General features: G+C 47.9%; 1 protein-coding gene across 4 annotated transcripts; it reads left to right on the top strand.

Moving 5' to 3' along the window:
• Nucleotides 1-198: 198 nt before the first annotated feature.
• CABP1 (calcium binding protein 1) lies at nt 199-26,797 on the top strand. Of its 4 annotated transcripts, none has more exons than XM_039726153.1 (8): nt 808-1,082; nt 13,236-13,484; nt 18,011-18,187; nt 21,732-21,762; nt 22,410-22,553; nt 23,802-23,911; nt 24,306-24,453; nt 26,180-26,718. In XM_039726153.1, the coding sequence occupies exons 2-8, from the start codon at nt 13,440-13,442 to the stop codon at nt 26,203-26,205; spliced, it is 681 nt and encodes a 226-aa protein (XP_039582087.1). In that variant the 5' UTR covers nt 808-1,082; nt 13,236-13,439; the 3' UTR covers nt 26,206-26,718. The 4 variants fall into 4 exon arrangements, with proteins under 4 accessions (XP_039582086.1, XP_039582085.1, XP_039582087.1 ...); XM_039726154.1 differs by lacking the exon at nt 808-1,082 and adding an exon at nt 4,191-4,479; XM_039726151.1 differs by lacking the exon at nt 13,236-13,484 and having other exon boundaries at nt 480-1,082; nt 26,180-26,797.
• Nucleotides 26,798-27,829: the final 1,032 nt, after the last annotated feature.

Raw genomic sequence — 27,829 nt, 5'->3', positions numbered from 1 at the left:
AGGCACTCAGCTCCTTCCCTGGGAGCTGAGGGAGCCTCGGGAGCCAGGCCTCCGCCACCGTCGCCCCCGGGACGCCGCCAGCCTCGCCGTCCGCGCTGCCGGGGGCGATGGTCCCACGACTCCCGCCCGCCGCCGCGCCGGGGGGCTGCGGCCCGGCGNCGCCGCCGCCCGCACCCCTCGGCGGCGCCGCTTCTCCTGCGGCGCGCCCCGGCCCGAGCCGGCCCCGGCGGGGGGAGGCCCCGGCTCACCTGGAGAGGCGGCAGCGCGGAGGGTGGGGGGGCAGAGCCCCGGAGGGGGAGACGGTGCCCGCCAGCCCCCGCCGGAGCGCCCCTGCCGCGGCCTTTGTCTGCGCTGTCACATGGGCCGCGGTGCGGGATTTAAGCGGGTCTCCGCAGGACATGCCGTGAGCGGCGCGCCGCAGCCCTGCCCGCAGCGGCAGCGCTCCGCCCGGCCGGGGATGCGGCTCTAGCGGCCCCGCGATGAGCGGCTCCTCCATGGCGAAGAGCGAGTCCCGCACTTCGCTGCTGAAGGCGGCGGGGAGCCGGCGGGCGGCGGGCGGCCAGCCCCAGCCCCGCGGCAGCCGCGTCCGGGACGGCAAAGGACAAGGCGGGCAGATGGGGAGGGAGCTGAGCCAGGAGCAGCTCCCCGGGGAGCCCAGTGCCCGCAGGCCGCTCTGCCACCCAGGCGCCCGGGAGGACGGAGCGAGGGGCGCGGGGAAGCTGTCACATGGACGGGGGGAGAGTCAGCCCGAGCCGGCGGAAGGAGGTCCAAGGAGAGGCAGCGGCAAGGAACCGGGGAGGACATCCAGGCAGCATCACCACCTCCCGCCGCACGCCAGCCACGGTCACCCCCAGGACCAGCATCAGCTCTCAGACAGGGATGGGGAGGAGGCAGAGGAGGACTTTTTCTTCAGTCACAGGCAGAGGTCCAGCAGAGAGTCCCTGAAGCTCTCGGAAGGCGCTTCACCTCTGTCCAAATCCAGCAGCAAGTGCTCCACCAAGTCCAGCGGCAGCGATCGGTCAGTGGAAGCGGATCCCCTCATCCAGCAGCTGCACCCCATGCTCAGCTCGGTCTTTGGCCAGGTAAGGGGCAAAGCGCCCCTCGGCACCCACCCCTCCCTCTCTTCCCACCCGCTTTCCCTCCGCGCCCCCTCCTCCTGCGGCTCACGGACCTTCGGCTCCGGCTGCGGAGCCCCCCGCGCCCCCGGGCACAGCCCGCAGCTGTAAATGCACTGCTTCCTGGCCGCCCCTGCCGAACTTCTCCCGGCGCTGCGGCACGGCCGGGGGCGCTGCGGGGTCGGCCCCGAGGAGGGCTCCGCGCCGGGGACGGGGCGCGGGTCAGAGCCCCCGGTGCCCGCCGGGCGCTGCGGAGGGCGCTCTCGGTGGTGCTGACGGGGGAAGTGCCGGTGCTTTCCCTGTCACCGGGGGAAGTTGTGGCTCTGCCTGCTGAGGATGAGAGTCAGAGAAGCGGATTTTTAAAAGCTATTTACTTATTAGATTCCATCTCTCTGGCTCCCCGCCTTGCTTTGCTGTATTTGTTTACATCTCCTTATGGTACATTTCTGTACAATCAGCATATGAATCATTTCTGATGGCAGAAGCTGTCAGGAGAAGGTAGTGGAGAGAACGACAAAAAAAAAATCCTGACCCAATTCCGAAGCCTTCCCAGTCACTATGTTAGAGCGGAACAGATGCTTTTGGTGTTTGCAAGCTCTTTTGGTACAAAGCTGTCGCTTTTAGCTGCTTTTGGTAGTGAAATTACCCAACATTTTTAGAGGTTACCCTCTAAAAATGAAAAGGCAGAGGGAGACTAGCTTGAAATTTCTTTTAGAGACATCTAGGGATGTTACTAGAAAATGTAATCTCTGGGAAGATTAATGTAACTGCAATCTTCCAGAAGCACAATTATAGGTATAAGCCAGTAGCCTGGGTGGCTAAGTTCCATCCAGCCCTGGAAATGATCGATTAAACCAGAGTTATGATTTCTGGAGTTTGTTATCGTTGAGTTTTTATTTTTTTCTTGTCTTTCTCTTTTTCCCCCCCCCTTTTTAATGCGTGTTTGGGAGGCTTTGCAGGGAGCCCATTCAGACTGAAATTATGGAAAGAATTATAAAAATTTTTGTAATTCGATGGAAGGAGGTGATACAGCCGTATGTTTAATATGGGAGTGTTGTCTGCTTCTGTTCATCTTGACTTCTCCAGATAAAAATCAAAGCACATCTGTTCTTTCCAAAGCACAACACTTTTCCATCCTCACTGACAGGCTGCTGTTTAGGAATTTTACAGTTGTGTTTAACTTAAAACAAGTATTACCCTCCCTGAGCCAATGGTGCATCTGAAGTCTGGATTAAAATTTTGTTCTGACAATAAGGAAGAGCCTGGTGAGCAGATTGATGCTCCCAGGTTACAAAAAGCCATATTCCAGCACTAGGTTTTGAAATGCGTGGTCTTGGCTCTGACTTACCCTGTAGTTCTGAGCAAAGTGAAGATGTATCCAAGAAAAGATTTTAAATCTATGGAGCTGTATGTCTCCAAAGCATCAGAAATATAAACAAATTCATGCCAGGTCTCCCACTCATGGAAACCTCTCTGGTTTTGAGCTTAGTCCTTATCTGAATAGTATCTTTATTTTACCTGTTCTGCTGTTCACATTCCAGTGTCAAAAGACATTTCTGAAAGCTGTAAATGTAGCAAAATTTACCAGTGGTGTTCAACAATGCCCTTCAGTGAAATGAGAGAGATATAATTCTAATTTTCACTTTTTCACTGAGTACATTGCACCAGTGCTTACATGCACACACCAGCATCTTTCTTTTGGAGTGTACTTTTATTTATTCCCTTTTCTCTCTGTATTCATCTCTCACTTTCTTTGAAGGAACTGTGACAGAATGAAAATTTAGTGGAGATTTTAGAACTGACTTTTAGGACTGGGGTGTAGTAGATCCCCCTCTACAGGAGCAAGATGGGGAGCTAGAATTTTTTAGAATTTAGGATACACAAAGAGCTGGTTACATGAGATACATGAAGGTCTTTTTTTTTCTTTTTTTCTTTCTTTTTTTTTTTTTTTTTTGGTAGTGATATCAAAATCCTGGGATGAATAAAGGCCCAGGGGTAAGATGTATGGAAATTCCGTCATGGCACAGAATTATACAAATTTTGTTTCTGAGAATGAAGAAATAAATGCCCAGCATTGTGTAAAAATGTGTGTGAAGGTTTGAAACAGGCAAGGCTTACCCCTGCAAGAGCCCTGGCTGCAGCCTGGGCTGTGGCAGGGTCCTAGGTGCAGACATGTCCAGGGTTGCAGTCTGAGGCTGCAGGTGCTGTAACACCAGTCTGCTCCACATTGTGCTCAGAAGACAGCAGCAGCTCAGCAGATAATTCATTTAGTATGAAAACTTCTTTCTAGCCCACACAGCCCTCTGTGAAACAGTTCAAACAGTAATTTTGCCGTACACAGGAGAGGAGCACAGTGATGCATATCGCAGCACAGAGCACTGTGGTCCAGCAGCACCAGGATATCTTGTTCCAGCTCTACAGATGTGGAACATCATCACCCTGTTCCATGGTGGTGCAGTGATGTGGTCGCAGATGCAGACACTACAGTACAATCAGATACACAGAAAAGATTGCAGGGATGACTCCATGGAGAGAGTTTCATTATTGCAGTAACAGCAAAAAGGAGCAGTTCAGGACTAGAGGTTTGTGTCTGAGGGAGACAGATTTGTAGCTGTGCAGAAAAAAGACAGAGTGAAGGAAGAAGCGCCGTGTTTATATAACCAGCACAGCAATATAGTGCACTGTGGGTGTGTACTCCAGGAGAATGCTAAGATACTGCCAGGATACAGGATGCAGTGATATTTTTTATTAATTAGGCTTAAGCTATATTGGTGCAGTGATGTTCTAATACCATTAAGCGGTAATACTCTTTTAGGATATTTTACCATTTTGTAATTGAGTGGTACATGAATTAACAAAAGTAGGGTAGTGTAATGATGCATTAAGTATAAGCCAGGATGTCATCTTAGCCTAATGACACGTTTGCACACCGGCTCGGCGCAGCAGTTGCAGAGGAGCACTCTGCTGGGGACTTCTCTGGGCTGGGATGCAGTGCGTGCAGCTCCCAGCGTCTGGAGAACACGGCCCTGACAATGCAGTGCTAACGCAGTCCTGGGGCAGAGCAGAGATGTGATACTGGTGCCGTGTGGTAGGAGTTTGGCAGTGCACGGGTGTGATAATCGTGGAGTGCTGTAGCCTGACAGAAGAGTTTAGCAGTAGTAATACAATATTCCAGACAAGAGCCATTCTGTACAGCAGTGATCACTTCTGGTGTGATATTTGCAAAGGGCTGCGCTGATTTGACAGCACCATCCCGCTGTAGCAGAGGGCAGCAAATGAAGTATTGCCACCATGCCACAGTTTTGGAAGCACAGCTGAGTTAGCAAGAGGACAACGCCACAGACTTACCTGGTCTCAGTGCAGTGTGAGTATGGGCTGATTTTATGTGGGACAGTGGGACAGCAGTGTTTGAAAGTGGTCCTGCAGTGGCAGAGGCTCAGTGCAGTGTGAGAGCAGTGCTGTGACTCATGGGTGTAGTTGGCAAGGGGTGTGTGTATGATAATGCAGCAAAGTGGGAAAATGGCAAAAAAAGGGTGCATGAGGAAGATGTTTCATGTGATTTTGGCCTGATAGAATAGTGTTGGAGAGGCCAAGTGGCATAAGTGTTTTGTGAAGCATAAGGGAGCCTGCTTATTACCCCGGCAGAGCAGAAGAGCATGAGAGTCCTGTAGTGTCTCTAGTGTGGCTACAGATCACACTTCAGCAACAGAAGAGGAGTGGTGACCCCTCAGCAGCTGGGGTGGCGGTGAGGTGGCAGCCTGACAGCAGGACACAGTTTAGTAATGTGACAACAGTAGCAACAGCAGCACAGTGACCGGGACAGCGGTGCGGTGGCAGCAGGACCGCAGTGCCAGTTTTGTGGCATTCCCGGGGCAGCGGTGCTGTGGCTGCAGTGCCCACGGTGCAGCAGCCGCTTGGCACCTGGCTCCCCGGCTCTGTAAGGGACTGCGGCACAGACAGCCACCGGTTCTCATCGCCTCATTCCTCCTGTGCTCAGCGCTGGCATCTTCAAGAAGAGCTTTTTCCGGGCATTTGCTATGCAATATTAATTTGTAAGCGATCCTGCCATGTGAGACCTGAACGTTTTCAGAGCCGTTTAGCTTTCACACCCTACCTGACTGTTAAATTTTTCAGTGAAGTGATTCCCCAACAGTTTTCTGTCAATTGCCTCTGGTGGCGTGGGGATCAAAGGGGTCAAACAATTGCCGTAGAGAATAATGAAATATTTACAGGGTTCTGCTGTTAGCACTGTGGCCAAAGGAGCTTTTGTATTTCTATTTGTACAGGGAGTTTAAAGCCTCTCCTGCATCATCTCCCATTCCTGCTTTAATGTTGGTGTCCACATTACCGTTAAAATAGGGAAGATATCGTTCTGCATTTCCTGTGAAATTTCCTTTTATTTTCCTGCTCCATTCCCCTTCATTCTTGAGCTTCAGTTCTTAACAGGTTTTAATGGATCTTAGAGCAAACTGGGATGACAGAAGTGGCCCCATTTTGGGACAGGAGGTGACCCCAGGCTGCCTGTGTGGAAAGCATGTGTCAAGAACATTCTCCTCTGACCAGCCGAGAGCGTGTAGGGAAAAGGTGCCATGTCCAGCCTCTCACCTTTCTGGTCTTTTCATCCGCCAGATAAATTTGTTCCCTCCAATGTCTTTGGCTTCAGCTGATTCTAACAGGCGTTTTGCCCAAGAGCAGTCACTGCATCAGGACCATTCTTGGAGATCCATCCGTGGAGAAGTAGGAAGCCCTGGCCAGTCCTGCCAGGGTAGAGTGGCTCCTGGCTTAGTGATGAAAGTTTTCAGCTGGCCCTGTGTATTAGCGAGGGAGGCTGCGCTGTCTTGGGCTGCCCTGGAGCAGTGATGCCAGCAATGGAAACTTTCACGTGTTCCGCTGTGGGGTGCCGAGGTGAAGGTGAAAGGTCTGGGTTTCCAGGTGCTCACGTGCTGTGTTGTGCCTGTAAGGAGGTGAAGCAGTGGCATGTCAGGGCTCGCGACAAACTGAGACAGTCTCTAACTAAACTGCTCATTAACACTGTTAAATCGGCACGGTAATTTGGGTTGAACAGACTTGTGGCTTAGCATGACTGACCGCCGAAGTGGTGCTGGTCCCGTGGCACGGGCTTGTCTCGCGTGGAGTATGGATTGTGGGTGCACAGATTCGGAGGCAGAAAAAAACCCGGAGAAATGCCGCATCCTGCACCGACTTTTCCTCCGTGTTTCATGGCACCTCTGAAGGCTTATACCGGCCCCAAAAGGGAGGGAAGGGAGTCCCCGTGACAGCAGTGTTCCCTCTGCCGCTGCCCGTCCCGCCGGGCTCCCGGGATGGGCGCTGCGGGCGGCCTGTCCCCGCCGAGGGCCAGCGGGGCTGCGGCGGCCCCGGCCCGGGCTCCGGTGGCTCCGGTGGCTCCGGTGGCCCCGCCGCGCCCCCGCGCGGCCCGGGGCCCTGTCCGGCGGAGCCGCCTCGACACGGACCCGCCGCGCTCCGGGCTCCCGGGGCATGCTCTGTCCCTGGGCCGCCCGGTGAGTGTGTCAGACCGGGCAGAGCCCCGCTGTTGCCGTGAAGTAGGAGAGAGCCGCTCCCAACTGCGTGTTCGCAGCGGTCCGGATACCTGCGTGGGGCCCGTACAGCTTGCGTGCTTCCATCCCTGCATGAGTTGCCACAGCCCATGTCCATGCATGTTGATTGACATAAAAAGCCTTCATATACATGTCTTGTCTATGTACACACAGCCTGCTCGTGCAGCCTCTGCTAAATCTTCTGTGTGGCTACACAACCACCTCTGTACACGCTTATGCATTGCTGTGCTTAAAACATCGCTCGGCGTTTGTGTGCACACCTGCCTGCTGACACCTGCCACACCTTCCAAGGTACGTCTCATGTTTTTATATGTAATGACCTCAGACACAGAGAAACATTGTTCCACTTGAGCATATCCACTCAGTTCCCCCTTTGCTCAGCTTGGAGAAAAGTTCATCACATTTATTGCTTGTAAAGAGCTTGAGGGATGTGAGCCAGACATACAGAATCACTAAGGGGCAATGGATAAGCCTTCTGCCTACAGTAGGTCTGCCAGCAAACATTAATCTTTGTCAGTGATTTACTTTTTAAACAAATCTGTTTTAAAAGGCTATAGAAAGACATCAAAATAAAACCAAGCTAAAAGAACATTCATTAAATATTCTGTTCATGAAATATACAGCAGCATGATCTAATGCACTGAAATACACAAACCTTCTGGTTAGATTCAGTTTATCTTTGGAGAGGTAAAAAAAGCTTTCAGTAATAAATTAATCATCATTTATATAAGTCCATTGTCCATTTTGGTAAACTTTACCACCTTGATTTTTGTTTCATTCAATCCTGGGTTTCAACACAATGTCTGGGAAGTTTAGCTTTAGATGTAGTGGCTGGATTGCAGGTTGTCAGCTGAATTAGCTGTGATCTTTGTAGCATTCCAGCTTCAGTAACTGTTTTTCCCTGATGCGTCCATGAGTGGTATTGATTTCCAATAACAAGCAGCTATATGGTGTGCATTCAGTAAAAGATGTCTAGCTAACTTTGGGCTCCGTTTCAATAATCCTCTGACATTCCTGTGACCTTAGAGAGCAGCAGCAGTGTCCATGAACCTGAGTAATCCTTCAGTCAAATGCCCCACTTAAAAATAAAGAACTGTCCTAGCAATGGTCATATTTAGATTTTTAGTAGGTTTCTGCACCAGCATAAGACCATGAACTCAGCACTATCCATGAATGAAGACAGCAATATTCTAATATTTCTTCCACCCATTCCTCCCCTAGAGTACTTAGCATCTTGCAACCATCTTTGGAAGGAATACAAAGCATTGTTTCATCCCACTCAGGCAAAAGACATTCTCTGCATTTGGAAGGAAACAGGCAACCATGTAACATTGGGAAGCATCCTGTCACAACAGCTGAAGGCAGGAAGTAGATAAACACCAGCAACCTCAATGTGTTCTGCTGAAATAAGACACAAAGGGTTTAGATGCTTTGGGACCAGTTGTGTTGAGATATAGTCAGAGACCTGGAATACACAGTTTGGCCCTTTTAAAGGTCTGTCAGATCCTTACTCAAGTTAGAAGTGACACAGATCTCTGGTTTAGGATGGCAAATCTCATGTAATGCTGCAGGGCTGGTTTGGACTATTTAGTTGATATTGGTTTCCCGGCCTCTGCTCATCTGATGATCAGGCACGTTTTCAGTAGCACCTCAGTGTGCCAGCTAAACAGTGACTCCTGTCCCTCTTATTTCCAAAGAGGTGAGAGAGCCAGGCAGAATTAGCTGCTTTTGCACTAGTCACAGTTGGATGGAGTGCAACAAAACTCCCATATTCTGGAGGAAAGACAAGGAACCACATGAGGTTCATTTTAAACAACCTCTGTGCTCCATATACGTGACAAATCCTCACAGCAGCTTCTGAGCTGTCAAGTTTGTACTTGTCTTTTTGTAGCCCATTGATGATCTTTAGGATCATCATCAGCAAATATCCACAGGACATTGTGGTCTGGCCAACGCATCTCCTGCGTAGGAACTTGGAAGTTGGGCTAATGCAAAATACTTGGATCAGATCTGCAGGGAAGGTGTCAGGAGAAAGCACGTTCCCATCTATTTTCATCTGATGCAAAATGAAGCCAGCTATTTACAGACAGAGCTGTTCTAAACAGAAGTTGACAGGCAGTCCAGGCTTTGTTACCTTGAGAGGAATAGAAAATATCCTCGGTCTTTTTATTAAAGATTCTGTTGTTTGTGATTGATTATGATCCAATTGCTCTAATGGAGGAGAATATTATGCACAGCATGAGTCAGCAACACTTTCCTCCTGGAACAGCTGACAGTAAAGAAAGTTCCCAAACTCTCTGCAGAATTCCTCTCTCTAGATGAGAACCTGGACTGCATCCACCAATACCTGCTTGTGCCTCCCCTTGAGATGGACCTGTACGTGTCTGACTGGCATATGGAACCATCCAGGGTTTATTGGAGGTTAGAAGACACAACTCAATGTGCAGCAAAAGCACTTGGGAGCTGGTTCAGAGTGCCAGTGCATGTTCCAGTGGTTGGGAGCTTCAAAATGAGGTCCTTGACAGAACTGGCAACAGGAGGATGTTGCCTAATCCAAGGCTCATCTGAGGTCATTCAGTAAACAAGACAGTTTCTCTAAAACTATATATTTCCTGTAAAATATAGATCTGTAGCCACCAGATAAAGGGTTATTGGAAGCAGATTTGAAAGCTACTAATCCATATGTGCACTCTCCACTCTGGGATAGGAAAAAGTACAACAAGAATTCCTGCCCTGTTAGGATAAATAAAGTAAGGGGATGTGTTTTAATATACTAAATGTTTGAAGCAATTAATGGGCTCTTGGTAGAACTATGGACTTCAGTGAAAGGATACTAGAAAAGAGTTTTCCCTGCTTTGCTATACAATACCCATTACCTACTGACATTGCCCTGTAGCAGTATTTATGTTGTGTTGAGGACAATGATGTACTGTTCCAGCATGTGAAGGACTGTGCACTGAAACAGGCCTAGCATCTGAACAGCCCCCATACAAATCTATACTTCCACTGAAAATTTTTGCCAAGCAAAGCTACAGTTTGATAAACAATCACATGTTTTGGATTGATTTTGTTTTTTCTGTTGTGTCTGTTGGATATTTGCTGCCACTGGATAAAGCTTCTGGCACCTGCCAAGTGATTAGCTATGAGGAGTTCCAACATTTTCCTATGAAATGAGCATTTCTGCCAAAGGTGCCAGCCCAAAGCACAGCACTGCTGCTTTTTAAAGTATCCAGACATATTAAACCACCTAAATCATTCCTTGTTCAATGCCAAGTCAGCCAGCCTTCTCCCTTCCATGTGCTCAGGTCAGTCAGCGTGCCAAATGCTTCTTTCCCATGAGCTGACACCTTGCTCTGTGCCAAGCTGCATCCCTTGAGGTCTCTGCTCTCCACCTTGGACCTTGGGAGAAAGGAAGGGATGCATGAACAGCAGCAAGACTTGCATTTCACAAAGTTCTTACAGATTTTTAGAAAGTTTACAACAGAGGCACAGACCTTAAAAGAACAGTGTGATTGCCACAAAGAACAGTGTGGGAAAACCAGTATACATGCATGTGCAGCCCTCCCACATGCATACTGACTACCCCAGATATAGGCATACCCACAGATCAGCACCTACACAGAAATGTTTCTGACACACTTATTCTCAGCATCCTGTTCTCTTACAGCAGCGTCAGTTGGAGGAAGGGTGAAAATATGTTCCTTCTAACCTAATCTTCTTATGACCTTTCTGCCAACTGCACTTTCCTTGCCTATCTTTAAACTACCTGTGGTGGTGATGGGAACAAGATCCCACTGTAGAGAGATTTTCCTCCTCAGAGCTAAGCAGGGGCTGTCTGCTAGATTGTGGTGTCCTGCCCAGTTGCTCTTACGAGAGTCAGAGTAAATAAGAAGATAAAAAAATTCTTTATGATCGCATCTCTTGGGCCTCTTGCAGCTCCATTAGAGTTCTTAGGGAGTTGAAGGATTGTGACTGTGCTGCAAACCTGATGCACATGGGCTCCCATTCCCTCTTCCCTTCCTGGACTGTGAATTCCCTGCCAAGCCTGGCAGGAGGTCTCAGCCCTCTCACTCTGCCGTACACGTTTCCTACAACTGCTTGTAACTGTAGGGAAGAAAAGCTGGAGAGTAGGCAGACACAGTGATGGCTGTGGCTGGCTCTGAATGCTCTGGTACAAACCAGTATTTAGAGGGTCACCATCTCGTGGAGAGGCTTTTGGAGCTCAGTAAGACAAACTCCACAGCTGTATTCCAAAGCTGTCCCACAACAGTCTGGGAACTGTGATGGATTCTTCTGGCAGGAGATGTCTGACTCTCTTTCCCTCCCTCTCTCTGGGACAATGTGGGAGATGGGCACTTCTCAGTTGCAGAATGTTCCTAGCCTCCATGTTGCCTGTCAGGGAGAGATTCATTAGCAGCAGAAAGGCAATTCTCTCTCCTCTCTGCTCTGGAATTGAAGTCATTTGTCTCAGGAAGGAGCCCAGGCGCCTCACTCGCTGTGTGGCAGCTTCTGCTCAAGGGAGACAAGCACTTCGTCAATAAACAAGGAGCCTGGGGAATGGCTCCAGCTGACAGAGGACATTATTAATGACTGGCACTTTGTCAGAGGGTAGATCAGCCTCCCATTAGCTGCCTTAAGAGGGGAAAGAGAAATAGGGCTAAAGATGGAAGTCTGAGAGCAGCTGGGAGTTTCAGCATCCTCCTGCAAAGGCCCCACTGCAAGGCCCAGGGCTGGCACAGCCCCCAGGGAAAGCATTTTTCCTCAGCATCCTCTGTGACAGCAGGAGACAGGCCCAGCTCAGGGAAAGTTTTGCTTTCCACCCTAGCATGGGTGGGCTCTGCTATGGAGGTCTTCCCCTCTGTCCTCCTCTCCATCTGCCCTGGGTACAAGGGGCACACAAGGAGTGTCTTCCAGCATGTCCTGCTGCAGTTTCTTCTTTTGGAGAGCCTGTGGACCTTTGTGCAGCTCCTACCAACATCATTTAATGAAAAAGGTATTGAGGGAATCTGAGAGGACGCTGTCCCACTGCCTTCACTCTTGGGGAGCTGTTATTACAAGGAAGAGCAAGAAACACTATTCCCTATGGCCACACATGTAACTGGAGAAGCTGTGGAATTTTGTCAGACTTAGACTCCTAGACTCATCTCCTTAGGTGGAAGAAGCCTCTAAGCTCTAAAGCAACTGTTGAGTCACCTTAGAATCATACTTAATTTGCCACAGCAGCATCAGGGTGGAAGGAGAAATCCCTGCTTTGTTTTGACATTGACAGTTCTTCCTTTGTCCTACAGCCCTAGAGCTGCCAGGAGAGCGAGTCCTTGGCTCCTTCACAAGGAGCATGTGGTGCAAATACTCAGCCTGTGGAGCAGGTCTTTGTAGAAGCTTTTGTTTGGAACTACACTTGCAAATAAAGATGTGAAATCTTTCAGCTCAACACCAGAGTGTCCAACCAGCCTGCTGCATAACAGGGTGTAAGATCAGTGGCATCCTGGTCTAAAGCTGTTTGAAGGAAGTAGCTCTTCATACTTCTCATCACTGTGGAGCTGCAGCTGTGGTGCCTTCACAGCTAAAGGTGCATTCACTATCCTGCTCAGATACTGTTGCCTGAGTGTGATTATGTGTCTTTTATTCAATTTAAATCTCTTTTCAGACTGAATGCTCTTACGCTCAGCCTGAGATCAGGAAAAAAATATATTGGGGACTCATCCCTTTTCTTTCAGAGATGATTCTACGCTACAGGCATAAAGTCCAAAGTTTAGAGCCAGCACTAGGTTCAGGTGCCTCTTATTTATTCCAGGACTTGGGCTCTTGCAAATGAAATGGATGGATCTGACATCAAAATTCACATTATCTAAGCTGGGGCTGTTTAGATTTAAGATTCGGGTGTGAGCCCATCTTTGGCATACTTGTGCAGGTTAAACTGCCAGTTGATTTTTGCTTGAAGAAAGCTGGAAAAACTTTACTGGCTCAACATCTCTCCCTTGTGGTTAAATATTACTGTCCTGGGGCTGAGAGTGAAGTAGGGTCCCAGGACTGCTGTCTCCTGGCTTGCTTGCACCGTGACAGAAAAAAAATCAGACGTTGCTAGGTCTGCTGGTATTTATAAGCTGAAACAGGTCCCACCCCGATAAATGGTCAGTTTCTGCTCTGAGACGAGCTGTGGTCTGCTCCAAGCCCCTAAGTGGATTGCCTTCTGGCCAGCCTAGTGCTGTGATGATTGAAAAGCCAAGAGGAGTTAGAAGGGGGGTGGGTAGGGATGCAGTGTTCAGAGGCTGTGTGGACCCAAACTAGCTAGATTCACAGAACTCATCACTGAAATCACTTCTTGCATTGCCTCTCTGTTTTAATTCTCCCTGAAACAGCCCTCTCCTATGAGTGAAACAATCTTGCCTGCAGATTGAGGGGGGTGGGAGGGATTTGAACATTAATCTGATGTAGATTATACATCCGCCTCCCTCTCTCCCCCCTTCTCACTCACTCTCTCTCTCTCCCTCTCTTTCTGTCTGTTTCTCTCCCCTCCCTCTCCTTCCTGCTTCATCTCTTCAAGAAAGTGAACATAAAGTAAAATACGGAGAGAGAGAGGCAGAGAGAGAAAAAGCTCCCTGAAGAGGGAAAGCCCCAGCAGCAAGTAGCTGTTTGGATTTGCCTGGTGCTGCCTTTCTTGCTTTGCTCCCAAGGAATACCTTTAATGGGATCAATTGCTTCAGTTCCTTTATAACCAAGTCCACCGGAAAGGCAGCCTCAACATATTATGGGCAACTGTGTGAAGTCTCCTCTGAGAAACCTCTCTAAAAAGGTATGTTCCCTGAATCAATCCAGCCCTGCTTCTTGGGATGGGTGACTTTGTGGGCAGACGAGAATGGGAGGTGGGAGAAACACAGAGATGAGTATGAAGGGTTCAGCTTCTTCAGCAGACTTTTTCTGTAAGAGCTGCTCAAGCAAGTGCAGCCAGTAGAGACCAGGATGCTGAGAGCCATAGCATGAACAAATCAATGTGTGTGTAGGCTCGTGTCCTGCTCACTGTGTGGGTACAGCTCTCCTCTGGGTACGTGCAAGCATGTGCTTGTCAATGTGCACAGTGTGCTGGCACACTCCTGTCAGGGCATCTTGTGTGAGCTTCAGCTGAGAGTTACCTGCTTGAGTAATCACGTGTGTCATGGGTGTAGGGACATATATGCATGTATACATGAAGGGTCACGTGTCTGTACCCTTAGCCATTGCTGTGTAAGGGTATGCACACCTATGTGCCCACCTGAGGTACGTGTGTGTCCTTAGCTCTTTACGTCTCTACACAGGCATCCTGAGTGCCTGAGCAGGTTTGCTGTGAGTGCAGAAGGGGGCATTTCATGTATCAAACACATGCCCTTGCTTATGTGGTGCTGTGTGTGCTCACCTGCTCGTGCATGTCCTCACTGAAGTGTGTGTGTAGACATGCACATGTTCTATGTCTGTCTGTCCTTGCACATGAAACAATTAGTTTTAGTATTTGTTTTGGGTACGAAAGCATGTTTTTCTCTCTGTTCTGCTTGTCCATGCATCTGTTTGTGAGTGGATACACTGGGTCCTGGCTGTGTGTTTGTGCATCATGTTGCACATCAGCATGTCCCATGTGTCTACATGCTTGGGCCCAGCTGGACTTTGTGAGCTGCCACAAGTATCTGTTAGGCTTCAGCCCACAGTCTACTCTGTGCTGAGGTTTTGCAGTGGTCCTGGGACAGACTAGATTCAGGAATAATTCTACTGTTACAGACTAGGCTGAAATGGGAATGACATGCCCCAGAAACATTGCTTGTTTGAGGAACATCTTACAGCACTGTGTACCTGTCAGCCACAAGGTTCTCACTTGGCATTGCTGCAAATCTAATAGCTCAGCAAAAAGCTATGCAGTTCATTCTTCATAAATTATAAAGTTACGCTGATCATCCAAAGTATTGCAATGAGACCCTGTCTCTGTGGAGACCTTGATGACAGTGAAATGCCACTGCCACCAAGATGCTTTATCCTGGAGACCTTGCCACCTGGGCAAGCTGCAAGGGAGCTGTCTGGGAGAGGACCTCCATCACAGAGTTTCTTTTGGCTGCATTTTGGCCTCTTCTGTATAGAAACACAACTTGCTTGTTATCTTGGCTGCTGTAAACAAAGCCAATAATGGCACAGTGCTGCTGTGGGGGAGCTGGGATACTTGATGAGGGAATTCATCACCAAGAAGTCAGGCAGTGCAGAGACCAGTCCTAGGTCAGGGTGACCTGCAGGGAGACGTAGAAGTAGCTGAGGTTCACCCAAATGTTGCACATATGAAAAACCCACTTGGTTGCTTGTAGGTTGCCTTCAACGTGGAATAAAAGGAGTTGGCTGCAGCTGTACAAGGCGATTGCAATTAAAGTCTGACAGGTAGCCAGGCTGCTTGAATTGAAATAGATTCAAGAACCTGTAAATTGTGTTGTCAGTCTTTGAGGTAATTTATGCTTTTATTCCTAAAAGCTGCTTTGAATAACTCACTTTGTGCCTAGTTACAAGGCCTGGGATGTCAGGACTGAAGAGAAAAAGTTGCAAAGCTGAATTAGAGCTTTGACATCACTCACATCACTCTAGTGAGCTATGAAATGAGGCACTCATCCTGACAGGTGCTGGTACTCTGCCATTCTTTTCATCACAACACACATGATTATAGTGGAGACTTTGCAGATCAGTCTTAACATTGCCCAACTTCACTTGACTGTTATATGATCCCAGTCATTTTTCTCAGATTTTACTTTGAGCAAACTCATTTTGCTGAAATGTTAAAGAGGAGGGACTGCAGACAACACTTGTGGAAGCTGCTCTTGGGTGACAGTCTGAACTCTTGAATACATGATTTCAACCCAAAATTTGGGGTTCACTCCCAGGCATCAGCTGGCATTGTCTAGGTCTGGATGCTAGCAGGGTGCCTTGCTGTTCAGGCTGTGACTCCTGGTCTGTTGTGGGAAGCTTCAGTTTCCTGTTGTCACAGTGTCCCCCCAGGTGATTGTGGAGGCCATCCTGCCTGCTTTTCCCTCCAAGAGACACTGCAGTTGGGACCGAGGTCCCTCTTGGCTTGCTGTTCTGCAAAGTCCCTCTGACACTCAGGCCAGAAATGAAGTGAATCCTGGTGTGCTTCTGCTGTGCAGAAATTAAAAGCCTTGGCATCCAGGTCCCTCACTTTACCACACCTCTCTGCCACTTTGGCTGTCTCTAGATCAACCAGGTCTCTTCCCACTCCATAATCTCCTGGTCTGACACAGCCAAGGGCTGGACTTGGCCAGGAAGGTTAGTGGTTCTTCACTAAGAAGGGACTGGGAAAGCCTGATCTCCCCAGTCCTATTCCATTTTCTTTGTCATGCATACTGCTGTTTCCCATTTTGTAATGGGTGGCTGTTGTTTTTTTGCCCCATACCAATATCACAGCTCCCTTGCCCTCTCTTCTGCATTGTAGAAGGAGCATGGTGAAGGGAACTTGAGTGGGTATTTGCAGGAGAACCTGTGAGACTGCTGGCAGAGGGAACACTGAATGCCATAAATCCTGCCTGCAGTGACAGTGCAGGGCAGGGAGCCTTGATGAGCTGTTCACCTTGGTATTCTGGCACTGCAGCAGTTTGTCTGGTCACAGTCCTCAGTGGCTCAGCTGTTTTGTAAAACTGGCAACTCTATCGAGACAGAAAAATAATGGGATGACTATTATGAGGTACTGCTGTATAGCTTGGTAATAAACTATTGACTGGAAGTGTCAGGAAATAAACATTTGGGGCTGTGGGGCTTTGCATCCTTCATGTGGCTTCACTGGAATTAAACACAGAACTGATGTGGGGTATTTAGGTGATTCATATTATTTGGTATATTAAACTGAAAAATGTGCCAGGAAATAAAGCTGATAATTTTGAAAATACACTGCACTGATGCCACAAAGCTGTGTAGCTCAACACAGATGTCTTGACATTTAGCTGAGCTAGTAATATGCCATTTGTGGATGGATGCTCATCTTTCAGTTTTTTAAGGACAAGTGTGCTATGTGTCAGAATTAATCAGAGACCAATTCCTTCCTCAGCCACAACTGCAATGAAAATGCTTTTCTGCTTCATCATTTTCTTTCTCCCTGGCTTGCTTTTTGAGTTATTTTTGTTTTGATGCTTGATATTCACATGACATTATACATGAGCAGATTGGTGTAAGACTGTGTACAAAAAGGCAAATTACAAACCATGCATGCAATGTAATAGCACATGGCAGACACAGCAAGTAGATACAATCGTCTCAGACGAGTGTGAATGGGGGGATGTTTGTGTCTGGTCTTTTAGCCTGAAAATTTACCTCAGGCTTTCAGGAAAGGGTTAATAGAGACAATGACAAGTGACAGAGCTTCTCTGATCACCCCTGGGAATGCTGGCTGTAAAAGTAGAATCATTCCTGAAGAGGAATCTAATGTATGATTAATGTTTATTCTGTAAAACCAAGGGTCCTGTGGGTTGTGTTGGCTTTTTATAGCTGCATGGGAATATCAGGATAAGAGGTTTTTTGCAGAGCCAGGGAAATGCATTTCTATAAAAGGAAAGCAGCGCCTCCTTATAAAATCCAGTGCTGGATTCTGTTCTGGAGCCTTAGCTTAGCAGGACGTGTGCACTTAGAAAATGTGCAAATGCAAACACTCAAAAATGTTGTGCCCGTGTCTGATCTCCACTTTGGGACTGTCAGTGATTAAAAAGGCCAAGGCAGTAAGTGCCTCAAACCCTGAGGATGTAACTAATTAGTAACTGCACAAGGCAGCGTGAGCCTGCAGTCGGCAGGGCCACCTGATGCTGTGAGCGGCCTTGTGAAAACGTGATAAAGCTGTGCTGCTGTGCTGCTGAAAAGTAACGCGGAGCCTGTGCAGAGGCTCTGTGCAGCTCTGCCTGCTCTCCTGGGGATGCCCTGGCAGCTTTGCCCAGGCCACGGGCTGGCACACGGACTGTTAAGTTGGGATGAGCTTGTCCTTTGCAGCTCGTTCAAGGCAGTGTTAACTCTGGGGCTGATTGTGGGAGTGTGGCTCTTTGGGCCGTGTCTGGGTAGATGTGAGCAGCGCTGAGAGTTTGATGTTGTTTCAAAGAGAAATTCTCGTGGCTGGTTGTTCTTTCAGCTTTTGAAAGTGAACTCCTGGACTTACTGCTTCTGTACAAATCCTAATAGGCCGGTGGGGGGGACGCAGTGTGCACCAGATAAAAGAAATGTAGCAATTATATCTCTGCGAGGCGGTTCAGTAAAACTTCAGAGGAACGAGATGGGGAGGTAACATCCTCTGTTGTGTTGTTTGCTTGCTGCTGGTTGGCTGGGAAGATCCGCCATGACGAGAAGACGAGCTATAAAGCTGTCCAGACGAGCGAAGAGGGGTCGTCGGCTGGCGAGTACCAGGGTCCGCTCATGGTGCTGGCCCAGAACTGCGCCGTCATGCACAACCTGCTGGGGCCAGCATGCATCTTCCTGAGGAAGGGCTTCGCAGAAAACAGGCAGCCTGTACGTAAGTTACACCCAGCGGGCGAGACACGCACAAAGCCACGTGGACGCGAGGCGGGGACGCGGAGCCGCCCCCGGGCTCCGTCTGCCTGGAGCTCTGTAACTCCCAGCCCTGGATCTCGAGCATCCCGGCTCCAGCTCCAAGTGCAAATACAGGCACAGGCAAATGTCTAACCTGAAGGATGTGCAGGTACCCTTGTGCCTAAACACCGAGAAAAAAGGATTCTAAGCTTGCAGCTATGGAAAATAGATCCAAGCCTACACTCGAGTAGCCATAATCATATGAATTCAGAAAAAGGTTTTAGGACTTCAGGACTTGAATAATCATATGGACTCAGGAAGAGTCCAGTGTTCAAAGCTGTTATTCCAGCAAGACACCCATCTCTCATTCCCAGGCTCAGATTAGCATTAATACCTAAATAGCCACTTAAATGCAAATCAGGGCATCTGTATCAGGAACAAGCTGTCCATTTTTGATACTGTTCCTATCAGTTCACAGTGAGCACACTAGTACCAGCAGATATAAGCAGACAGCTGCCTCCTCACAGACACCCAGACACAATCTCTTGTGCACTGGCATACCCAGCCTGACACTGCAGCAATCCCAGCCAGTTAAACTGAGGAACATCAGGCTGTCCTTATATTTGCAAATAGTGCCAGGCTACCAAATGGTATTGCCCTCCCACACAGTGAGAGAGAAATAGCAAAACCACTTCTATTCATTCAGTCTCACCTATTGTAACTAGGTGCTCATATGCATCCAATGTATGCATTTATATACAAACAATAAAAATATGTGCTTTATGTATGCACCCAGTATTGTGTCTTTACAAGAACTAAAACATATTTTTGCCCCCAAACATTCTACTTCTACAATAATGTGAATTTAAAGGCAAACAGAATTTAATATGATTAACACATCTTTTATGGACATGTATGAGTAAATATGTGCATTGTCAGATATTCACCCAGGGCCTTCCATGTTCTCGTGGTGAAACAAAGCTTACCCCAGTTGTCTCAGAACCAGAGGTTTATTGTCTCTGTAAGAAACCTCTGCTTTACTTGTGTGTTGATATGGTCATCTATAGCTGTAGGAGATGTGTAGGTCTTTATTTCTGAAACCTCTGCTTCAACCAACAACTCAAAGAAGAGTAATTATGTGTCATTATTGATCAAAAGGCTTTTGTTCTTCCTAACCTTCAGCCTCTAAGTGATCACACAGTCCCTGTGGCAGGTCACTAAAACATGAAACTCACACTTGCACAAGTACACTTGCTGACCTGCACAGAGCCACCTGTCACAGGAGATAGGTCCAACTCCCTAGTGGACAGCTGGACAAGTGTCCATCCTGCTTAGGCCATGGAAGCTCACTGTACCCTGGGAGGTCTCCAAAATAGGATTAGTGATGTCTCTAAGTACCCTGATGTAGAAAAAGTGCATCTAATACACAGCTTTACTTTTACTGACTCTCTAGGCTGGCAGGATTTCTTGTGCATAGAACAGAAATAAATGAGGGTAAGACCATTAAGTATAATGGACTCTCTGAGGGTCACCTCTGCTCATATCGAGGATCTAAACTCTTGGAGTATTATTATTCCTGTTCCCATATGTTCTCCGAAAGCTTTAGAGTGATTCAGCCCATTTTATCCCAAGCAATTTTACTCCTTAACATTTTAGTGGATCTTTCAAATTTAAAACAGAAAACCTCTTCCTGATGTTAGTTATCACTTGAGTCAGATTTTTGGAGGGACATAAACCCTCCCCCTCCTTCTGCATTTGCAGTATCTGGCAAATGCAAATTCTTTGGTGTGCAAAATTAGAGCCCGTGCTGAAGCCCCCACTTCTGACAAGTGTCAGAAGACCGATGTCAGTTACAATGCAGTGAGGGAGGAGGAGGAGGATGGTCTTGTGAGCATGTGCTGGAGGAGGGCCCAGGCCCTACCCTGGCCACTCTCACAGGCAGCGGCTGCTGCGGGTGAGTCGTGGCACCCTTTGCACCGCGGGGCTGGTGCTCCCAGCCCTGCCCCTGCTGTGCACCCAGCCACCATCTCCAGGGATCAGTGTTTGCAGTCTCTGGAATGAAGTGCACAAGGTGCTGCAACCGATTGTGGGTGGTTTTCTTCTGTTATTTTATCTAAGGCAGGAGGGCAATTATGCCTCCTGCATCCGGTCTGAGGAGATTGAATTGTTTTATTACTTGGTGTTGATGAAAGCAGAACAAATGGGATGACATGTTTGAAAATACCAGGTCTGTGAAGGATGAAACAGCAGAGCCAGCACGCTCCAACAGTTCCATCCAGCACAGAGATGCCTCTGGGAAGGTTATGGGTGGCAAGCTGGTCATTTCTCTGGCACAGCCCACTTCTGCACAGACGTAAACCAGTGTGTGTCCTAGTTTGCTATGCACTCTGAGCAGCTGCCATTAGAGTTTCCAGAGGAGCCCGTGGTTAAATAGCAGAGGATCATCCTTCTCCAACTGATCAAAGGCACCGTCTCCAGGCACATGTGGTGAGGCTGGAGGACACCTGGAAGGCAAGGAGAAACTCCCCACAGTTGAGGGGAAAAGCCGAGAGTGAGACGACAAAAGAGATCGCGTTTCTGTGTTTCCAAATTCTCAGATGTTTTGGATTTGCCTGGGAGCCATGAGAGGAATTAGAAAGGGCATTTAAACCAGAAAGCAGTGCATTTCCATGCTCATCTCTTCTTCCTGGTGCAGTGTTGGAACTTTCCTATACTCTTATATCCTCCCCCTTCTTCCAAGAAATTCAAATTGGATGTTTGAAGTTGCAGTGTTTCCTGAACATGGTGAATCCTTGTCCTGTTTCATTTGTAGATGACCTTGATTATGTATATGTTGTGTGTCTGCCTTCATGACTGGTTTCAAAATGCTTGTATATGGAGTTGAGGCTGGGGGGAATGGGGAAGTTACTGCCTTTTTGTGGGGACAGATTGTAGGAGATGTCACTGAGACATTGACTGTGAGAGACCTCATGGCTGTTGCTGTCCTGCCAGAAGGACAGAGATCAAGCAGTGATCTGAGCAGATGATAGTCTAGCCCTGCTGGTTACAAGGACTGCTTCCAGCTGCTTTGATCTGTGTGTGTCAGCGGGAGTGGCAGTAGAAATACAATCAGAGCTCCAGAGGAGATCATAACTGCCACAGGGACAGTCTCTGCTCCAGAACTTGGTGCTGGGGAATGATGAAGCAGCTTCATGAAGGTGCCAATAATACCATCAGTGGGGAGGCCACAAATCTTGCAGTGTTGGTCCAGGTCTGCTCTGTTCAGGGACCACCTGTCATCCCCCTGTCCACCAGATGAGAGGGAGAGAGGCTTGCAGAGAAATGTGTGCAGGTTAACACCCCTCTCTTTGGGAAGGAAAGCTGGGAAGCCTTCCTAGGTAGATGGTATTAAACATGTCATCACCTTCTTGTTTCTTCTCTCACTTTCTGGCTTGTTCCAGAACCCTTTGTACCAACAAGTGCTATTTTGAAACTATTTTGTGGCCAACAAATGTCTTTAACATAATATGTTCTCTTTTTGCAGGATAGAGAACTGCGTCCAGAAGAAATTGAAGGTAAAATTTGTTGCTCCTTTTTTTGTCCTCTTTCTCCCTCCCCAGTGCAAACTTATTGGCTGGCCCTTTCATGCTGGCCCCCATGGGTTAAAATAATTTGGGGCAAATCAAGGGAGATGATTACTGGAATAGTAACATATAAAACTGAAAGAGTTCTGACTGTGAAGGAATTTGCATCCATTCCATATTCTTCAGGGTGAGAGGATAAGTTAGTAATGGGCTATTGGTGTTAGGGAACTGCTGTCCATCCAGCTCCCACAGAAAGTGTTGGGAGCATGATACTATAATGCAGCTCCAAGGAAGCTGTCTTACCTGCTAATCCCTGCAGTGAGGGGTATATAATAGAGTGCAGAGGTGAATGTTGGAAAAACTTACTAGTTGCAGTTTCTTTAGGGAGCACAGTTTAGCAATGAAGTGTTTGTGACACTCGTGGTCCAAGCAAACTTTCCTGCCAGGAATGGGCCAGCAGCACTGCTGACAGAAGAGCTTAATTTTGCTCCAGTCATTGCCTCATGTAGGGAGATCTGGTGGGAAATGCTGAGTATCTTAGAGAGTCTGGCTTCATAAAGTGCTATGTATTCTGGGGAGTTTTCTTGGAAAAGGTATTTCAAGCTGTCACTGACAATATTGTTCTTCCTTTCTCGCAGAATTAAGAGAAGCCTTTAAGGAGTTTGATAAAGACAAGGATGGGTTTATTAACTGCAGGGACCTGGGGAACTGCATGCGGACCATGGGCTACATGCCTACTGAGATGGAGCTAATAGAGCTATCCCAGCAGATCAACATGAACTGTGAGTAACACACACCCAGCTGTACCTGCCTGTTGCTGCTGTGCCCTGCATCATTGCCTCAGGCTCTCTTGGTCTCTGGCTGCCTCTTTTCCTTTGGATTTTCCCTCTCTTTTCTTTGGTTCTGATTTTCACTTCTTATCATCTCCCCTGTTTGTCTGTGGTCCCTAGAAGTCGATGTTTGTTTTTGTGTATCAAACAGACTGTGTGGACTGTACTGTATATGGGCACAGTGAGTGGAAGGGTTGTCCTTCCTGCTTATGTTGTCAGGTATGAAACTGCCCTTAATGTGTGCAGTCGGGCACCGGTGCTCAGGGTCTGTGTGTTGTCACATTGAAGCTGTTGTCAGATGGTGTCAGACTGAAGAGCAAGCCTGGGAAGATGGGGATGCTTTGTTTAGATGGGTGATGGATGGGCTGTTGGTCTGTGGTGGTTTTTTGTGTATCTGCTGTGTGCCTGGGGATGGGCTGTGAGCGAGCAGCGTCAGATGGGAGCATCTGCTGCAGTCATGGAAAGATGTGACAAATGCATCTGATTCACTGTAACTCTGTTTGTGACCCTTGTCTTTCACCATCGTTTTTGTCAGCTCTCATCTGTGGCAGTGCAGGGTATCACCCTCAGCCAGGTGGGGAGAAGCATATTTAGTGCATGTTATTTCTGACACAGGATTATGTTAAAAGGACCAATTACTTGGTCGAGGGAAGGAGAACAGCTGTGACATATGCAACCAGTCACACACAAAAGCAGCTGATAACCCTGGCACATAAGTGCTTGGGAATTTGAGAGTGTTGCTGACAGCTCTCAGGGCACTAACAAGTAAAAGAACTAATACAATGAATAAACAGTTGGACATATATTAGCTGCTGTGATGCAGCAGGACTGCACCACTGCTGCAGGGCACTGCCCAGGCTTTGCAGGAACATCATGCTGTGCCCTTGCCGTGCCCTTTGGCACAGGCACAGCACAGTGCTGCTATAAGCACTAGAACGATCAAGCCTCTGATGTGATGCAATAAGGGTGTGACAGTCCATGGCAGCCTAGGGTGGAATAACTTGGGCTCATTCTGCCCAGCCCATAATACAGAAAATTCAGGGTAAAACTACCTCTCCTTTTCCTTCCACTGTCCCACACCTTCTGTGCTTTGCTTTGTGGAAGGTCAGGCGCTCTCTGGGGCACAAAGAAATGCAAAGTGAGTGCTGGTCTTGGCTAACTTATGGAGTTCTTACACACAATCTTTCATCTTGTCCCAAGTGGGTGGCCATGTGGATTTTGAAGATTTTGTTGAGCTGATGGGACCAAAACTTCTAGCAGAGACTGCAGACATGATTGGTGTAAAAGAACTCCGTGATGCCTTCAGAGAGGTGAGTGATCCATTCCGCGTGCCCCCAGAGAGGTGAGCAACACAGGACAGGATAGAGAGAAGACCCACTGGAGATGAGAAGAGGAGGAGGAGAGAGCAGCACAGTGGAAGATCTAGAAAGAGCCCAGTCAGGCATGGAATAAGGGAAGAACAGAGAACATTACTAAGATAAGGGAACTCTTGAGGCAAGGAAAAGAAAAGCTGGTGCAGACACAGCATTTGCAAGGATTTTCTGAGGAGAAAAGACAGACTGGATCCAAAGGAAAAGGAGGAACATGGAAGGAGTGGAGAAAATACAGGGCGCTTAGGAGAAAGACAATAAAAAAACCAATCCAGAGCAAGATCTGTTTCCATTAACTGTATTTCTCCTGCTGGTATTTTTCATGTACTTGCAGTTTGACACCAATGGAGACGGGGAGATCAGCACCAGTGAGCTGCGAGAAGCCATGAAGAAACTTCTAGGGCAGCAGGTGGGTCACCGGGATATTGAGGAGATCATCCGGGACGTGGATCTGAATGGAGATGGGCGTGTTGACTTTGAAGGTGAGAAGGGATCAGTGCTCACTGTCCATCTCCCCTGGTGAGAGTCAGAGTTTCAGATCAGAAGCTGAAGTGGAAGACTTGCATGCTCATGGCCCAGGGTTCTGAAGTATGGAGAAAAAATAACTTCATTTTTTCAGTCAGATGAATTGTTCATTTGTGTATCCTCCCTTGCTGCATCTCAGTTTCCACTGGGTCTCTATAATTCTAGCATGGTGAGAGACAGAACCTGTCATACAGAAACAGATCCTGGTGCATACATGCTGTGCCTGCCATTGTTTTATGGGGCATTTTCCTTTCTTTAAATCTATTGCAAGAGCTGCGAAGGGGTGGCTGAATTGCTTTGGAGAATGTATTGCACCTTCCATTTCCTCTGGCTCACCTTTGTTATATGGCTTTCTAGAGAATTTGTTTCTGTGCCTTTATGCCAGAAGATGGTCACATGCCAGCTGTGCTCACTAAGACTGCAGATATCTGATCCATAGGTGTCATGTTAAATCCTAGAGATAATAAATTTCTTCTCACACTTTCCATGCCAGAAGGACTTTGAAAAATAAGAGTGGTTAGGCTACTATCCTGGCCATTAGCTGTGGCAGAAGCAATATTAATAGAGCCCAGGGTTTCTGGCAAGGAAGCAGTTGATATCAGACAGCTAAGAAGATATAAGAGCTGGAAGGTGTGAGAGTGTTACAGGCTGCTTTTTTCTCTGGTAGAAATCCAGATGTCCCTTTGCAGTAAGGGTGAAATACAGGAACTATGAAATTAAAGTAAAATTGACATAATTTTTTTTGGCTTAGCAGTATTCTTGGGTCTCCTACATGACAAGGCATCTCATTCCTCGGGATTACTGAAGCCTCTGAGGGCTTTGAAAATATTAGAATACCACCAGTATCTTCCTAGAAAGTACCTGGTAGCTGCAGTTGTTCTAATGCACTGGCTGATTACATGGCAGTAGCTGTCCTTGTTTCCCACAGCTAAATTATGTTAGACAGCTAAAATACATGAAATGCTATCCCAGTATCAATTTCTCTGTGAGTTACCACTTTAGTTGTCAAAGGACACCTCTGTCAATGGAAAAGGAGAAGTCAAGGGGGTAATTTCCACTGCCCTCCTCTTTGCAGAGTTATTAGTTCCTCAGCAATTCAAGTGCAGAATGAAAACACATTTATATTTGATGGCATTTACACTCAATTTGAACAATTGCAATTGACTTCACAAACTGCAGGGTAGTCAAGAAATAGATCCAGGGTATCCTTACAGTTAACATGTATCTTTGAAAACAAGAAGTCCCTTAAAGTAAACTTTTCTCTGCAAGAACTCCAGTATAGATACTGGCACAACTCTCATGCTTTCTCACACTGGTATCTCTGTGAAATGGCAAGTTTACTAAGAAATCATACCATGTTCCCAAAAGTGTAAATCAAGGTTCCCTGACGTTACAGTGAAGGGAGACAATGCTTGCTGTAGTGTTGCACAAAGAGTTTCTTGTGCGAGCAAGACTGTAGGTGGCTGGGAAGGAGTCCAAGGCAATGAATTGACCTGCCAGAGGGATCTTATTGCCATATCTAATGCGAGGATTAAAGGCCATGTTGTGTGAGCTCTCAGGGCCAGTCTCGGAGCACACAGGCTTTGCTGGCAGCCTGGGGACTCCCAGTCTCACCCTGGCTGCTGTCTCCAGTGAATGAGAGCTGCCTTCTGGCTCAGGGCTGTCTTGTGTTGTTGGTTGCAGAGTTTGTTCGCATGATGTCCCGTTGAAGATTATTCTCAGCTAAAGAAGAATCAGCACCTTAGAGAGGGCAGAAGAGGACCTAGATGGAGCATCTAGCCCCGATGTTCCTACATGAAGGTTTATCGGCTGGCTGCAATTTGGACATTGCAAGATGACCTGCTGCTCCTCCCTCATGGTGGTCCCCATGCCCCTCCACCCTTTCACACTGTGAAAGACTTGCAACTTCCTACAACTGGAACCATTCCTTGAAGAAGATTGCAGGAAACTGCAGAGCCAGGACTTGCCATGATGCTTTCATGGGATATTTGCAACTTTAGACTCCTCCTCCCCAGCTTTATTCTCCCACCAGCTGCTGCAAAGCAAAAGCAGGAGAAATCCTCTTGGCTTGGTGGATGAGAGCAAAGCCATTGGGACTGGTGGCAGCCTCAGGGCGTGCTCTGCACTTCTTGGTTTCCCTTGGTGAACCCTGTCTGTGTTTGCTGTCTCAGTGTGTGTCTATCTGTGTGGAGTTATTTATGCTTCCCCAACACTTATTTGCATCTCCTGCGGTTATGTTTACCAAGACTAAATTCAAATATATGTCTTTTGGGGGGAAAGTGATAAATATGCACGTTGAAATGGTGTGCAGCCTGGATGTCCCTGTGAGAGGTGGTGACTGGGCTGGGGGAGAAGGGCTTGGGCAGATGCACACCCCAGTGTCTGCAGCAGGATCCAGAGGCAAGTCCTTGCTGCAGAAAGGGGAGTCAGTGCTGGCCACAGAGTCTGTGTCAGGACTCTGCCCTCCCTCCTGCTGTCCCCATGGCCAAGGGGCATGGAGGTGCCTCACTGTGAGGGCAGGGCAAAGGGTCCCCATCCACTGGCATGGGCACAGGTGAGAGCCCCTGCACTGTCATGGGAAGGAGCAATGGGAGAAAGGGCCCAGAGGGGAGCTGGGTGGGAAGGGGATAAGCAGCAATAGCCAACCTCACCCTTTTCTGTTCATTTTAAACAACTGTGAGCACATGTATGGTGGGGCCATGCTGTGGTAGCTGAGCTGTAACTCCACTGGTGCTGGGAGCCTCCCTGTGTGGCAGTGTCCTGCTCTCCAACCTCTTCACACTCAGAAATGCTGCACATGTGCAGCAGCCTCCAGGCCCTACCAGCTGCTTACAGACACATCAGATCTTATCCTCCTTTCCCCAAGATGCTCCCAACCTACCACTCCCTTTCCCTACTCTACCAGACCTACAGTTGATTCCTTTCTCTGTGCAAAGGCTCAGTCACAAGTTACCAGGATTAATTTCTGTTTGGCTTCAAAGGACACCATCATCAGTGCGTTTTGTGGTGTGACTGGGAGCTGCTTTCCTCTTGGTTGCCTCCTTACTCAAACTGGAAGGTCAAGGACCAAGGTCCTGCTTCCTCTGTCTCAAATCTTTCACTTCCGAGATTCTCTATCACATTCTCAGGGTTCACAAACCCATGTCCCAAAGGAAGATTTTCTCTTCTGCTTTCCTTTTGCTGTGCCAGCCAGCGTAGCTATAGTGATGGCTGATGCTCCAGTGACAGAAGACTATGTTTCTCCTTATATTTGTGTATGTGTGCATGTTTACTTGTGTTTGCACAGGTGTGTGCACTGAAGGGTTTGTGTGTGTGCACCTAAAAGCAAGGAGT

Source organism: Passer montanus, unplaced genomic scaffold (assembly GCF_014805655.1).
Source record: "Passer montanus isolate IOZ18808 unplaced genomic scaffold, ASM1480565v1 scaffold57, whole genome shotgun sequence".
Lineage (NCBI taxonomy): Eukaryota > Metazoa > Chordata > Aves > Passeriformes > Passeridae > Passer > Passer montanus.
Note: the sequence above shows the minus strand (reverse complement) of the source record. Positions and strands in the feature narration are given on the sequence as shown.

Excerpts from the sequence above, each read along its gene's own strand:
- CABP1 (XM_039726151.1), top strand. The coding sequence starts at position 480 with ATGAGCGGCTCCTCCATGGCGAAGAGCGAGTCCCGCACTTCGCTGCTG. Across the intron at positions 1,083-18,010 it reads TCAGCTCGGTCTTTGGCCAG|ATCCGCCATGACGAGAAGAC; the intron begins GTAAGGGGCAAA and ends TTGGCTGGGAAG. Across the intron at positions 18,188-21,731 it reads TCGCAGAAAACAGGCAGCCT|GATAGAGAACTGCGTCCAGA; the intron begins GTACGTAAGTTA and ends CTCTTTTTGCAG.